Source organism: Hyalella azteca, unplaced genomic scaffold (genome assembly GCF_000764305.2).
Source record: "Hyalella azteca isolate HAZT.00-mixed unplaced genomic scaffold, Hazt_2.0.2 contig3648, whole genome shotgun sequence".
NCBI classification, from domain to species: domain Eukaryota; kingdom Metazoa; phylum Arthropoda; class Malacostraca; order Amphipoda; family Hyalellidae; genus Hyalella; species Hyalella azteca.
In genome coordinates, this window is record NW_025933890.1 from 5,575 (window position 1) to 21,298 (window position 15,724).

General features: G+C 36.1%; 2 protein-coding genes across 2 annotated transcripts; one reads left to right on the forward strand and one right to left on the reverse strand.

The window, feature by feature from the left end:
* Positions 1–436: 436 nt before the first annotated feature.
* Positions 437–1,780, forward strand: LOC108675132 (the record flags this gene model as incomplete). The annotated part of the gene is given in 2 exon segments (XM_018163120.2): positions 437–534; positions 797–1,780. Coding segments are annotated over 2 exon segments (678 nt in total). The 3' UTR covers positions 1,379–1,780.
* Positions 1,781–2,365: 585 nt separating this feature from the next.
* On the reverse strand, positions 2,366–11,434 carry LOC108675134 (WD repeat-containing protein 37; the record flags this gene model as incomplete). The annotated part of the gene is given in 11 exon segments (XM_018163121.2): positions 2,366–3,586; positions 4,175–4,354; positions 5,062–5,131; positions 5,874–6,012; positions 6,578–6,694; positions 7,942–8,080; positions 9,313–9,485; positions 9,854–9,918; positions 10,121–10,241; positions 10,667–10,933; positions 11,364–11,434. Coding segments are annotated over 11 exon segments (1,633 nt in total), but the record flags the coding sequence as incomplete, so codon positions are not given.
* Positions 11,435–15,724: the final 4,290 nt, after the last annotated feature.

Sequence of the window (15,724 nt, forward strand, 5' to 3'; positions counted from 1 at the left end):
TATATAAATTTTTTAATATATTAATTTTCTTCAAAATTATTTATTCTATTAATCGATTCATGCATTACCTCTGACTTCACACAAGTGTGCAAAATTTCAGATCAATTTGACAGGTAAAAGTGTGTCAAATATCAGTTATAAGATTTGTAGCTGACAAAAGTATTTTTTCAATTTTTTTAATATTGAAAAAAAACTTTAATTTTTAAAATAATTTATTTTGACATTTGATCCATGCATTGTCTCCAACTTTACACAAGTGTGCAAAATTTCAGATCGATAGGATAAGTAGAAGTGTATTAAATTACGATTACAAGATTTTTTTCTCTTGGAAAAAAAAACACCATAAAGAGAACGTCTAGTTCGTGCTACAAATTTATATAAATATATATGCATTAATCAATGTTGAGCTGGTGTTGAATGTCTTGTTTTGTGTATCAGATGAGTGGTCGGGCACGTGGCCGTGGCCTTGATGTGCCCCTGTGCGGTGCAGCAGCCCTATCCCACGCTCAACACTTCCGACCTGCTGCTCCAATGGTAACTAAACATCGTGGCTAACAGTAAATCTAGTATAAACATGAATCTAGTATAAATATGGTTTGTTCGGCTAAGTATTCAATTAGAAATGTTACTCATTTTAATGTTCATAAATGATTCTGGTAATGCAGATGAAAGATGGCTTTTTTATTAAGAGACATGAGAACAGCTATTAGTCACTTGCTGACCTTTATACCGGTACTTATTTTAGCAATTTGTAATGTAGGTTTTCCCTCAAGATAATTTTTCATAAATATTTCAGCAACCAAGAATGCGATCAGCTGGACCTCAGCCACAAGTGCGCGCACCGCGACCTGCAGCCCACCAGCAGAAGCAGTTTCGAGGCATGCGACCAGATGAAAATCCAACATGTCACATGGCGAAATCTGGATCATCGGACGGCAAACGCGATGATATTGAGAAACGCAAACGTAGGATTATTAAGGAAGATATCCAATATGAAGAACAGCTGAAAGTAATAGCAGCCAATGTAGCTAAAACTGGGAAACACAACATGGGCATGCTAAAGAAGCATTGCGATGAAATCATCGAGCTCACAGAAGATGCAGGGAGGACCGTGTCAACCATGGCCATTATGACAATGGTGAAAGTCGATCTAGAGATAGAACATCTTAATAGGAAGATGGACAACTTAGTAGAAGGTATTTCTTATGTACTTGAATGCACTAGTACCATAAGGAATGAGGTCAACGCTGCCGTCATCAAACGGACGGACAGCACGCTTGAAGAAAGAGTGAAAAATTGTGAGTCAAATAAAAGAATTGAAGAAGCAAAACTAAAAGTTCGACGAATCCTGGCTTATTTTGTTGTATACATTTCGTAGAGGTTTTATTCGCCAGGTTATCTTTAAGAAATAAGGACTGGAGAATCACATGCGCGTTGCTCACAGTGAAGCTTATTATTATAGGACGTAGCGACAACATACCACAAACTTGACTTATCATCACATCATAATGAGGCAACCGCTTACGCGACCATTGTTATTATGTCGCAATTGCCGCAGCCACTACCGTCTTATCCTGCTTTTCTTTTCAACGTGTAATAAAGGCAAGGTCTTCCATAGTCAGAAGTCTTGTGGTCAACGACTTGCGAACAAAAAACTTGTGGACAACGACAGATTGCAGTCATTTAATGAATTGTGATCGGCATCAATCATTTTCTCTTAGTAGTAAACACCTTGCCAGGCGTAGGCCACAGTTCCGTAATAAAACAACTGCTCAAGTAATTTGACTTTCATTTGACCCGTCACCTCCATCAGATGGAAATTAGCTTTTGCTTTGACCTTTTTTGAGTAATGACAGCTGCGATAGGCAGGCATTCACCTGCTTTTCCTTAATAGACCTTATATTCACCTCATCATGGAAACGAAGTTATTATTCTGATTCCAATAGCCTTGGGAGAAGATGGGCAAATGCACTTGCCGCCTGTGGTAAGTGTTAGTAAAATAATCCAGAATATCAACGACGTAGTGCACCTTAACCGAAAGGCGATGGCGCCGTGGGACAAAAAAATTAACCACTAACTGGGGTGCTACGTTTCGAATGCAGAGCTTACCCAAGGCCCCAGTCGACCTGGAGAAAGCAATGATGATTGCGGATAACGAAGAAGATATCTGTACTCACTGCAGAGGAGACGGGAGAGGTATGTCATTCTGTACACATGGAAAATGATAACCGGAATGGTGCCAAACTTCGAGAGCGAGACCTTCAAGATTCAGACATATCACAACGAGAGAAGGGGGAGACTGTGCAAGATCCCTCACAGAGGATGGTTAGTGCGAGGGATCCTGCCTCCAGAGGATGGTTAGTGCGAGAGATCCTGCCTCCAGAGGATGGTTAGTGCGAGAGATCCTGCCTACAGAAAAACTATGAACACAAGTCCCATGACAAAGAATCAACCGAGGGCCTCACGCGTAGGGTTGAAGCCATGTGTTCACTTCACCCAAACTTGTTATCAATTCATTCTTTACGGCAAAATGGTTCTTTCAGTACGCAGTGAAATTAAGGATTAATCTGAAGATGAAAGATGGTACTGACGCGAGTAAACAGTAACACACTTTTCAATATATATATACAAATGTGCTAGCTTTAACAACTGTGCAAGAACTTCTCAAATAGTTAGAAATGAATAAAAAAATATATGGCAAAAAATAAGCTTGCGACAACCCCAAAAATTCACTAACAACGAGGCGAACATTTTCTTAGATAAAATTATCTAGAAATAAAATACTCGTTTCAGCAAGACAACATCATACAACAGTGAGCTAATGAAAATATTGAAAGACTAGTTAGATATTATTGGTAACCATAGTAAATAGCAGCGACATTCAGCGTCAAAGCAACACAATAACACCACACATAAATCGCCGTCCACACCAACAATTTGATTCCAAGAGGAAAGATCTCTTGATGTTAGGATTAATACCGTGATTTCTGAAGACCATGTATTTAAAAGGCTTCGGGGTATTCTCGTAGACAAATATAAAAAAATTTATACATTATGGATACATTGGAGACACGTTACAAATACTTTTGGTGATGCTAACACCAGAAAACACATGGAGACTGTACCACTACTGTATTTGGGAACGACGAAGACATCACCATTCTCGCGAATATAACAGTACGCATACAAAGACTGCAGGCCCGTAGGCATACAGAGACCAAGTACCAATATATGAATAGAGATTTTAATCCAATGCCGTTTGAACATCAAAATGAAGCTATAGTCTCGAATAGATTCACTCTTTTTCCTTGACTGTGGAGACCTCCCAGCCGTAGACTCGTCTGTCAAAACCGGCAGTGAAAAGTAAGCACGGCTGATTGCCAGGCCCCGCACTCGACACAATCGAGTCCCGACCGCCGGAGCCCGGCGACGGTCCGGTGCTAACAACCGCGGACGAGGCGACAGCTCCGATGCTGCCGCCCGAGGTGTTAGTGGCGCCAGCGCCGCCGCCAGAGGAGGATGTGTGATGCAGCTGGTGATACGCGTCGTCTGCCCAGGCCACAGCACAAACCATCCGTCGGTGCCCCTGCGCAAAGAAATTGTACACAATGCATGTGAAGATTATAACCAGCAAGTTAATTGAATCCGATGCTAGAGCAATTCATGGAATATGCTAATAACGAAAAAGCAAGCAAATGTTATTGATTAAAAAATAAAGTTGGAGAAACGGATATTGTTGCCAAAACAGTCCAAAGAAAAAACAAGGAACACAAACATATATAAAGAATATGAAAAAAATGTAAAGACATTAGAAGAAAGAATCCGACATTAATAAACTACTATATCTGTCACAGTCAAAACTCCTAAGACGTTTCTGAATAAATGAAGCACAGACAAATACTCTGAACCTTTTAAATAAATTCACACAGAATTAGTAGCATAACAATATGGACATTAAAACGGAAGTGTAGTTCACAACACGGTCAAGTGAAAGCTATTTATTCAAGTTAACTGCGTCAACAGCAATTGATTGACCGGAAAATGTCACCATTAATAACACAAGAAATAATGAATTGATGGGACAAAAGTAGCTTTCAACATCAGACACGATAAATTGACGACGTAAGAGTCACCAGTAACACAACACACGATGAATTAATGGAATATGAGTCACCTGTCTGTTGCTGTGAGGCAGGCGAGCGAGTCTGAGTCCGCTGAGGTCGTAGAGACGAACTTGTCTGTTGTCGTGAGGTATGGCAATCATGGAGCCAGACGGTGACACCGCCAGGCGGTTTACTGGCGAGTCCAAGCGCATCGTGGCGAGCGGCGAGCGCATGTTCTTTATATCCCACACCTTGACAAACATTTATGTTAATGAAGCTTCATATTGGTAATCTAGTACATATAAGTAACTCTCGCCGTTATTGAAAAAACGTGGCACGAACGCTAGAAAATGTTGATTTGATCTTAGATTTTTTACGACATTTTTTTGCCGGTTTGTAACTGCCACAGATGTGTGGCCAGCGCAAAAGGTATCTGAGAAGAAATTCAGGCTTAGAATGTCTTCAAAGTCTGAACAAACAAGCAAGTAAGTGAATGCACTTTAACAAACACAATAATAAAAATAAGTCAAGCGCATTACCGGTTTTGAAAGGAGCTTATTTGCAATATTTATTCACTTTTGTGAGGTTCACAGAGTATTTCCGACTGCTATTGGCAAACAGCTTTAGAAATCTTTACCAAGACAAATAGAGGAAAAACAACATTCAGGTATAGATAGAACAGAACTAGTGACCTTCCGATGCAATGGACTTTTTGTAGCACATGTCAGGTCTAAACTCTCTACATTATATTCAACGCAAATAAAACAATGGATCTAATAGAAAATAATTTATAAACGTACTCCAAAATCGGATTTCCAATGTAGTAGTTTTCTGCTTCATCGACATTTATTGTTACTCAATCATTCAGTCTATAGCACATATTAAACTCACATTGTCATGATGTCATGTGCATAAACTATGTTTCGAATTAACAAACCTGGCTAAGTTAGAGTCTTACTTTGACACTGCGATCATCTGATCCCGAGACGACAACGTCTTCCTTGGTGAAGCAGACCGACGTCACGCTTCTGAAAACAAGCTCATCGTTACAGACTTGTGAGGGAATGCTGATGGGATATGTGAGGGATTGCTGGTGGGATATGTGAGGGATTGCAGGTGGGAGGCATGTGAGGGATTGCATGTGGGAGGCATGTGAGGGATTGCAGGTGGAAGGCATGTGAGGGATTGCAGGTGGGAGGCAAGTGAGGGATTGCATGTGGGAGGCATGTGAGCGATTGCAGGTGGGAGGCATGTGAGGGATCGAGGGGTAGGGTTATGTGAAGAATTAGGGGTGTGAGACGCCACAAGGAAATTGAAGGTGGAAAATTGTGCAGAATAAAAACAAAGTCACGCAAGTTATAATTATTTTTAGAATGAGGAATGTGTAAAATAATCACAAACAATTGATACCCTACAACATTTTATATATAGAGTTCTCATTTAAGGGAGTACTCATAAAAGCTAATTGGTAGTCACTTCTGTTTCTGTTATTAGTGTCACTTCAATAACAGAAATAAAGCTGATAGGATACTTCAACCAGTGACAATAAATAAAGACAATAGTTAAGAGTTTGTAACTTTGCCGCCGATAGCTTTTTAAGCTAAACCCACCATCACAGACAAGAAATCCAATGCTACATGCACTTAGGACGACACGTATACTTAGTGAGTTTTGGTAGCGCGGCCCCAACTGCACAAGCACATTAGTCAAAGTGCTACCAGGTCCTGTAAAGTGCTACCAGGCCCTCTAAAGTGTTACCAGGTCCCTTACTCAGTGTGTCCCTGGAACACGGAGACGGTGTGTCTGTGATCTCTGGAGTCGTAGAGCCTGAAGGTGGTGTCCTGGGAAGCCGTCGCTATGAGCCGTTGTGTTGGGTGGCAGCAGCAGTGAGTCAATTCTCGGTCGTGACCTGCGGAAAATATTTAATTAAACACCCTTTCTTTAACTTTGGGCGTCCCACAATAGCGTTAAATTAAATGTACGTCACCATGATACATAAATATCACCACGAAAGGTTAAATAAATTATAGGGCAGTAAGGCAAATAGAATTAAAATACCGTGACTCATCTGTCGATATCAAACTATCATTTTCGAGGGAAAAAATGGAACTGATTTCATTGCATGCTTTGGAATTACATTTAAAATTAGGAATTTTTAAACGGAAAAACATCAAGATTTGAGCCATAAATCATATGATATAAGCAATTGAGAATTGATGATGCAACTTCTATTCATCTTCCAATTTACAGCATCAAGTAAGGTACTCATCATTTCAATATAAATTTAAATTACTTAAAAATACAGCAAACGACTTTGTTTATGATGAGGCAAAACTGTTACAGCTTTCAATAGATGATTTTGCAGACAAAAGTAACACAATACATTAATTTTAGCATGAGGTGCACCAGGGAAATGAGAATTACATTCATTACAAATATTAAGAAATAAGAGCCGAACAAGACTGAGTTACAACCTGTGAGTTGAGAAGTGAGTTGGCCAGTGTTAGCGTCATATATACAGGCGAGTCTGTCCCATGCTGCTGTAAGAACCTGCTCTCCGCCTGCCATCCAGTCAGCTGCACTCACTACACCTGCAGCCAAGAATAATACATTAACCATCTGAAATTAAATGTTCAGCTCAATTCAGCATTACCTTACATGATATTCCTTAATAAGCATTAGCAACTCTTATGGTGTGGCATAACAATATTCAATCACCCTATTAATACCTATGTGAACTTGAATTAATCTTTATATATATTAATATAAATAGAGAGGAGCAGCATAACCTGCACAAATACAAACATTGAATGTTTATAAAACGACAACTCTGCGATTTTCTAGCATTTAACTGTGAATATTATGCATTAAGTCCAACAAATGGCTAACAGAGCAAAATTGAAGATATGATTGGAACTGTTTCATACTATCTCACAAAAACATCTTACACCAGAAGGAATAAAGTTGAAGAGCTAACTTAAGGTAGTAACATACATCACCATCAAATTACATGAAAAACTGATCAAACTATGGCTGGAAAGGATTTGAATCATCAGATAATTAGGTAACTTTATACTTTAAAACATAAATATATGATTTGAACATGGACCTGGGAAAGAGGAACAGGCGTTAAACAAGGGAGTGTCATCATTTTCTCATAGCTGACCTGACACAAGACTTTTTTCCATATTCACTTGCCTACATTATATTGCATAATTTTATCATGAGAGGTTTAGTGAAAGTATACTTTATTAAATATTAAACAGAGTAATTAGAAAGTTGAAAATACCTATTGGGCGAAGGCATTGATCAGAAAAACTGCTTACAATTCCTAAAGCAGGCCAAGAGCTGTTGACATTTGCTAACGACTCAACTGCAACCTTGTAGTTTCCCATGGAAACAACCTAACGCATCAAACGGTTTAAAGTTAGTAGCATCTTAATAACAGTAAACTCTATGCCGAGATAATTTGACTCCAATTTAGAAGCTTTGAATAGACGAGTAATGTATATAAGTGTTTCAATCAAATCTTTCATGTAGGTACATCTTTGGGGGGTCGTAAGCTGTTTGACATATAGTTGTTGACATAAATTAGTTTGAATGATTTTATTACATTTTCCCTGCCTTTTTTGTTCACGTAGTCAAGTTTTTTGGCATTTTTATCCAATATCAACCTGACCGGAACTGAAGTTCACGGAAAATAGCATTCTTAACACATTTCTTAACATTCTGTAATGTAGCATTCTTAACAATGAGAAGAACTTACTGCTAATATATTATCTGAGTATGGAAGCAAAAAACAAAAATTTTATTCACGTTGAATTTTTGCTCATCATACCAGAGTGAGCACGCAGCTCCAGGAGTGGAGTGCGCAGCGTGGAGTGACGGGTCCGATAACCACCTCCCTCCACTCCTCCACCTCCATCTTCCTCATCTTCTCCACTGCCCTCCACCTCATCTTCTGAAGACTGAACGCGCTGTTGCGGAATTATGTCTATTTTAATGCATATACATTGTAATTTAAACTAAATACAAATTAAGTATGAGCGAGGTCATTAATTCGATGCAGCTAAAATTACTAATTTAAATTTGAGCAGCTTAGCTAATTAAAAGCCTTCTAGATATTCATTTAATAGGCTATCACTTTTTCGTAACCAGAAACCTTGATGAATCTCATTTAGTGAAAATGGATTCCTTGAGATCAAACAAGCTCTGTGATTTCAGGCATTTTGTAGACCAGTGTTTTACAAGTGAGTCACTGCAAAGAATCTACTGACATAGTTAGTACTGTTGCGTAAACTACCGGTACCTCAAAGATTCTGGCAATATTTGAAGGTTGATATCTTTGCGGCCATTGGTAGTAATTATTTAGTAACAGTTGACAAATACAGTCAGTTCTCCATAGTACTTGAAGGATAACATGATCTCGACCAATTTCATCAGTAAACTCTTAGTGCCTTAAGTGGACAACGTCCATGTTCAGTATTTAAAGAATCGGAAGATTTCTGCCGAAATCACCTCATGTAACAAAACTTCATCACTGGGTAACAGAAAATCAAACTAAGCACTAGAAATAGCAGTAAAACTCAGACGCAACTTGCCTTGTTTAAATTAAATAACATGACTAGAATGCAACTTTCGCAGAAGAAAACTACATTTGAGAATCACTTTAGAGAACATATGATCACTAACTCAACATGAAACAACGGGATAGAAGACGAAAAAAAAAAAACATATGCAACAGGGAACATCAGCGATAAAATCCAACCAGGTGCCCACTATAAGTTTAAGAACCTGATAAAAAATCACCGAATAAGTTGGGATTGGCATCACAGTCTAAATAGACACGGCAAACTTCTCATGAATTGGATGGTGCATCAGAGGTAAATTTGGAACTGCACAAACCATACAGCAGTCTCAGCGTTCTCAATAAAATTAATAACTATTAGTTGATTTTCTTTAAATTCATATCTGTGTAATTTCAATCATTGTTACCAGTACTTGTACCTATATTATAAAAGAAATGTACATTAAAGCGTTGTTATTGAGAACAATTATAATGTATTAAATAATAATTTAATAATACTATGTGCAAAACTTTCAGAAAGTTTGAAAATCAGAATAATGTAAAATGAAGTTGAAATTTTTGGTCTCAAGAAAACATTCTAAGTGATAATTTTCAACCACGTAGAGCTGCTTCAAAACTAACAAGATGATCATGTGATATTGCAGCCTGCCAGACATGTGCTGTGTGGTCCCCAGAAGCAGTCAAGACAATCTCACGAGAAGGATGGAACTTGACGCTGTTCACTGAACCCGAGTGTCCGGTGTACTGCAGTACTACACGTCCAGAGTCTGCATCCCAAATGCACGCAGTCTGATCTGTATGGAAATAACTCAATAACATAGGTTTTTGGCGATATGAAAACAAAATTCAAAGATAAGGACGAAATTTACTAGTGTGAAAAGCAGATTTGCAATGGAATATAACCGAATTCTCAACAGGTGTCTGTACTCGTTGTTTGACAGTTCAAGATGAAAGAAAAAAACACATTAAGTGAGAAAATTGTTAGTGTACATCTTGGCAAGACACTGAGATGATAAATTTAAAGTAGTGTCTTTTCCTCCTGGATGAGAATGTAACCCAATGGAATCGTCTAAAAGAAGTAATTACTGTACAAATTAACTCAAAAATAATGGCCATGAAGAGAGATTTCTTTGATCCATTAAATACTCGATGCAAAACTCACCCGCAGAAGCAGTGGCCAGTAGAAGTGCATCTCTCAGTATTGTGTCCACATCCCACACGCCATCTCTGCAATGAGTAATGTACTTCAAATACATGAAAAACAACTCTACGTTTACCCCAATAGATAATAGTAAACTTAAACAATGGCTATTGAGAAAATGTTCAAGTTTGATATTTTTCCTCATTAGAACAATATTCATAAAAAAGTATAATTAATGTTAATAAATCACTATATAAATTCTGAATGATACATTTATATACACAGTACCTGTGGCCAAGATACTCCCGAACCATTCTGCACTGCACAGGGGAGGTCTTGAAAGACGAGACAATGCGGGATGTCTGTACGCGGAGCTTGACAGCAGCCTTGCTCTTGCTACTGCCAATAGCTGCCAAAGAACATCTTTGAATGTAACTGATAATTCAGAAAAAGTCTGCATTTAATGATGCATTTAAAAACATGTAAATAATTTCAGAACAATTAAAAATTGTATCAATTTTTTCTCTACACATTCAACCTCAATATTCTAACTACTGGGGAAATATGAATAAAAATGTAAAGAATCATTTCTAAATGATAATTTAAGGTTTCCAAACTGCACAGTTTATTTGGAAAACTTGAATCATCAATTATAAAATTAGCTTAAGATAAAGTTTGTTCAGCTATCTGAAGGACATAAATTGCAAAACAAGGGAAAAGAAATTGTTCAAAAAACATAACACATTTTGTGGAATGATATTGTTAATGATAGATCTACAGGATAAGTCTACAGGCTTGAAGCATTATTAAATACAAGCATTTAAATACACTGACCTTTGGGCATTTTAAGCTGATGAGGCTGAGGTGGCAATTGAGAACGCTGCTTGGCAGAGAGACCAGCTGCCAGTCCAGCACTGCTGCTTGAGGTAATGGCAGGAGAGTCCACCGTTGATACATTCCCTCCATAAAGATTGCCACCAAACTGAACAAGTGAGCTTTGATTGGTAGCTGCATCACTGACTGTAACCAGAGAATTGTGCTTGCTGCTCTCATCTTCTTTCTGTTGTAGTTGCTCACTGAGCCTCTCCACTTTTTCTTGCACTAAATCAAAGAGAGAAGAAAAGTTAAAAATGGCTAAAGAAAACTTACAATAATATAATAAAACATTAGCTCCAGTATCAGCTGCACTAATAGAAGCAAATTCAATCAATATTTGAAATTGTTAGCTAGCCTGAAGCATAAATCAATTATAAATTTGATAGCTTCAAAATGACAAGTAAAAAAATTACAAAATGACAAGTCACATTTTCATTGGAAACATTCCACAGATGACCTTAGATGTACTTTTAATAAGCTTTTATTGATTTTGAAGTTATAATGGAGCTTGTCTCTGTAATATTTTCTTTTAAAATATGATAAACCTTGCTTCATTATAAATTTGTGTTCTAAATTGTTGTTTAAAAAGGTAAAAATGTCTGTTTTTTAATGCTAGAATTGGTCAATTTCCAAAGGCATCTAATAGATTACTTACATGCAATATTTTGAGCATATAGAGCTTCAAATTCTCCCTCAATGAGTGCAAACCACTCATTCAGTCTGGCTCTGAAAAATAAAAATATATTACTAAAACATGAAGCAATCCTTTATTTGAAATATATATTATTGAAAAGACAAAAGATCTTATTTGAAAAGATATATACTGCTTCAATTAATTTAAAATTAAAATTGTTTGCTCATCATTTTGAACATTGTAAAAAATTTTTTTATTGCATTAGTAATAAATAGTTATTAATTTCTATAAGAATTTAAGAAATACAATTTAAATGTTGATAAAATTTCATTAAGTAAGATTTAATTTGACTACTTGGACCATTGATGGGGTGACTTGGACCGTTTTGACATTCAAGAAAAGCAAACCCGTTAATCAAGAAGTTCTTGCCATAGAAAAATTGTTGATGGCTCTTGGAAGTACCATGGAATAACCTACAAATGCAATCAAGAGATTTATAATACTATATATTTACTATGTGACTATTTGCATCACAAATAGGTAAGCTCTAATTCAATGGTCCAAGTCACCACATGTTACAGTAGTGTAAAATTTATGGGTTTGTAAATTCCAGGTAAGCACTCGTTGTGGCTTTGTTAATGTATAGGATCAAATGTCCACACCTGACAGTGGGATTTGGTAAATTTACCTTCCTGACCATTATGTGTCAGGACGAGATGCAAAAACAATGTATTTTTTATATCTCACACTTCATAGTCATGTATTTTGAACGGATCAGAAATTTTCAGCACAGTCTAGGTATATATCCCAATAAAAATCTCATGATTATGGGTACCTAACAAAGGGTAATAATGACCTAAAAAGAATTATTTTGGCTCAAGAATCACATATTGATTTGCAGCTTGCAAATCAGAAATTTAGCAGCTTGTTAAGCACAAATTATGTTTGAGTCTAAAATTTCATACACTGTTGAACCCCCCAAAAATTATACTGCAACGACATTTACAATTTTGTGCTTCTGTTTCTATAAAAAAATTTGCAACTCCAAAAAATCACTATTCAAAGTTTAAATTAATGTACCTATTGCTCTGAATGAGACAAAAGCACAATTGTGGACAATTCCTCATGTTTCTATTGCCTTGGCATTTTCTCTAATAGGAACTACAGAGAACAACATCTTCTTTAGTTATACAGGTACCTATCTTTCAATTTTTGAATCGACCATCGAATGATTGTCTTTACCCACAAATTAGAGAATTCTACCCAATATTCTACTAGTATGGCTTCAAATCAATGCCATATATCATGCCATTACCTACCTGTGATCATTAGAGACTAAGAAAATCTGCCTATTTTGATCAACAATTTTCAAAAATTCTGCCAAATATTCTAAATTGGGATCCAGTTATGATGCATAAAATGATAAATAGGCATTATTTACAAACCATTGGCATGTCTTTAATAAAACAATGTTACTTATGTTTATAAATAAACATTGAATGATTGAAAAACCAACATTTAAATTATTTATAAAAAAATCATTTCAAAAATTTTTTTAATATTAAAAAAAAATTTAATTTTTAAATTATTTATTCTATCAATTGATTCATGCATTGTCTGACTTTACACAAGTAAGCAAAATTTCAGATCAATTGGACAGGTAGAAATGTGTTTAATATTGATTGGGTATAATGTAGGTATAACATTTGTAGGCTGTAGCACTAGCAGACAAACAAGAAGGGAAGTTAAAGAGAAGTGTTAGAATAATATACATTTAAAAATTACTTTTTAAAGACAACACTTCTAAATAATCCAGTGTCTCCAATCATAATGTTAAATATGTACAATGAATTTCTCATTTTAGCTACTTCCCACTATTAAAAAAATAATTTTTAAATTTTTTTAATATATAAAATTTTTTTCAAAATTATTTATTCTGTCAATTCATTCATGCATTGCCTAACACTCACAGGCTCACCTCCGACTTCACTGTTCACACAAGTGTGCAAAATTTCAGATCAATTGGACAGGACAGGTAAAACTTAAAAAGTGTGTCAAATATCAGCTATAAGATTTGTAGCTGACTAGCTGAGTAAGCTGACAAAATTATATTTTCAAATTTTTTAATATTGAGAAATTTTCTATTTTATTTTTAAAATCATTTATTTTGTCTTTGATTCCAACATTGTAGACTCCAACTTTACGTTTACGGCTACGCAAGTGTGCAAAATTTCAGATCGATAGGATAAGTAGAAGTGTGTTAAATTTCGATTATAATATTTGTAACAGACACTCAGACAGACAAACAAGAAGTGAAGTTAAAGAGAATTGTTGTAAAGAAATTAACGCCAGCAAAGCAAAGCGTAACTTACAGGCTGACCTGGGAACCATCGCCATTGTCAGGAACACGCAACTTTTTTTTTTTTTTATAATTGATTTTAAGACTTCGGGTATGAATATATCAGTAATATCACACCTCCCAGCCTGAGCACAACTCTTTGTTGAAAACTTGTATTATCTTGCCACTTTACTTTCAATTTGGGTTTCTGTTGCTCACCAACCGGTGATTATTGTGTAGAAGAGACAAGAGAATTAGGCACTGAGTATTTTCAAAGGGTATTCACCATGCTGCATCTCAGCAGGTATTGTCCAAGATGACGTATTACAGCAGTTCTTCGTCGTTGTGGGATATCTCCCCCACCATGAGCGAACACGCAACTGAAGTTCTGAACGAAGCCCTACAATCCGGATGCTGGATGATAATATTTGCTCCTGCGCGATTGAACGGATTATACAACTATGGTTGAATTATATACTAGTTCAACCATGATACAAACTTTATATAATATATATATATAACGTATATAACGAAGCAATCTTTCAAAAACAGCTTCATTGCGGAAGTATCGTGAGATTTAATCGTCCATAAATATATGAATCTGACGTTCTTCACAATTAACGTTTTAATAATATATGAAGTGCTTGTTTACTGTAATTGAATTTATTCTCATGAAGTTAGGTCATCTTATGACGTAATGGACTACTGGAATAAGTCTTCTGGGCCAATTAGCTTGGGCGAAAACTAATTTCGCATATTTTAACAAGATCGCAGGTTGGAAATCTACAGTAAAATTTTAATACAGTAAGCTGTTTGACAGTAAGCTGTTTAACGCACTTTCGAGGTTATAAATTGGGTTCATATCTAAAGCTTTTAATTTAATTTCAGTCACAGAAATTTCTCAACACGTCGAAAACTATTAAACACAGTAAAAATAGTGCTCAATCACACTGACAGCTGTAAATCGGGTGATGGAAGCTGTTTCTTCATCAGACGCCAAAATTATTTTTTGGCAAATATTAACTACTTTTGAAGTTAATGCGTGCAGACACGTACGGTCGAATCTTCCTGTATGTTTTTTCACGCCTGCCTCCACAGATACGGTGTGCCTTTGGTCACGTCTACACATAGTATTCAATGACATTGAACATGGTAACCATGCATACATCCACGTTACGCGTACACACTCTTATTATGTTTAACGAAGCCTCTGCACTCTGAGTCTACCGAGTTTCACTTGCACTTTTCACTTGCACTTGCTGTACAGAAATAGACAAGATAATTTTTGAGTTTTGAGACCAATTTCACACAAATTTTCGGATAGGCAGAAACAGACGTATAGGAGTTTTTTTAATCGTTTACTGACTCTAAACGTTCTATGCAAAGACAAATAAAGTATCACTTAAACTTCCTCACAATTTCAAATGATATCATTTTGCTACGCCTCCTTAACTTGAAGTTAGTTTTACGCAATCAAGTAATAAAGTTTGAAGTTTTCGGACCACTTTGATCTTTACTTTATATATATAACTTGTTTTTTTTTTCGGAAAATTTGAATGGTTTCTAGCTGTTGTATGATATGAACCAGCCATGATGTGTAAAAAGCCATCTTCAAATTGCTACAAAGGCCTTCACAGACTTATTATTATTAGCATATTAACCTAAAAGTCAGGGCAGCTGATTTTCAGACAATTTGCCTTGAACAAAGTTTAAAAAAATTATCGTAAATTGTGATTTTGAAAGATTTGGTTTAATAATTGATTTGCATTTAACTCTTATCGTACTGCATATGTAGGTACAATAGTAACTAAACTCAGTACGAATATAAATATAACGTTGTCATGCAGCCTGAAAAGGATAGAACTAAATTATTATCCTACATTATTTGTAAATCTGTTGATTTACAAATAACATATGTTATATAATTCATATGAAGATCCTTGTAGGCACATCCACTCACGATGAAAATTACTGTAAAAATAAGTTAAGCTTCGAAATTCTGTGTTTTTTTTCGTGTTTAGTCATAATTCAAGATAGATAATTC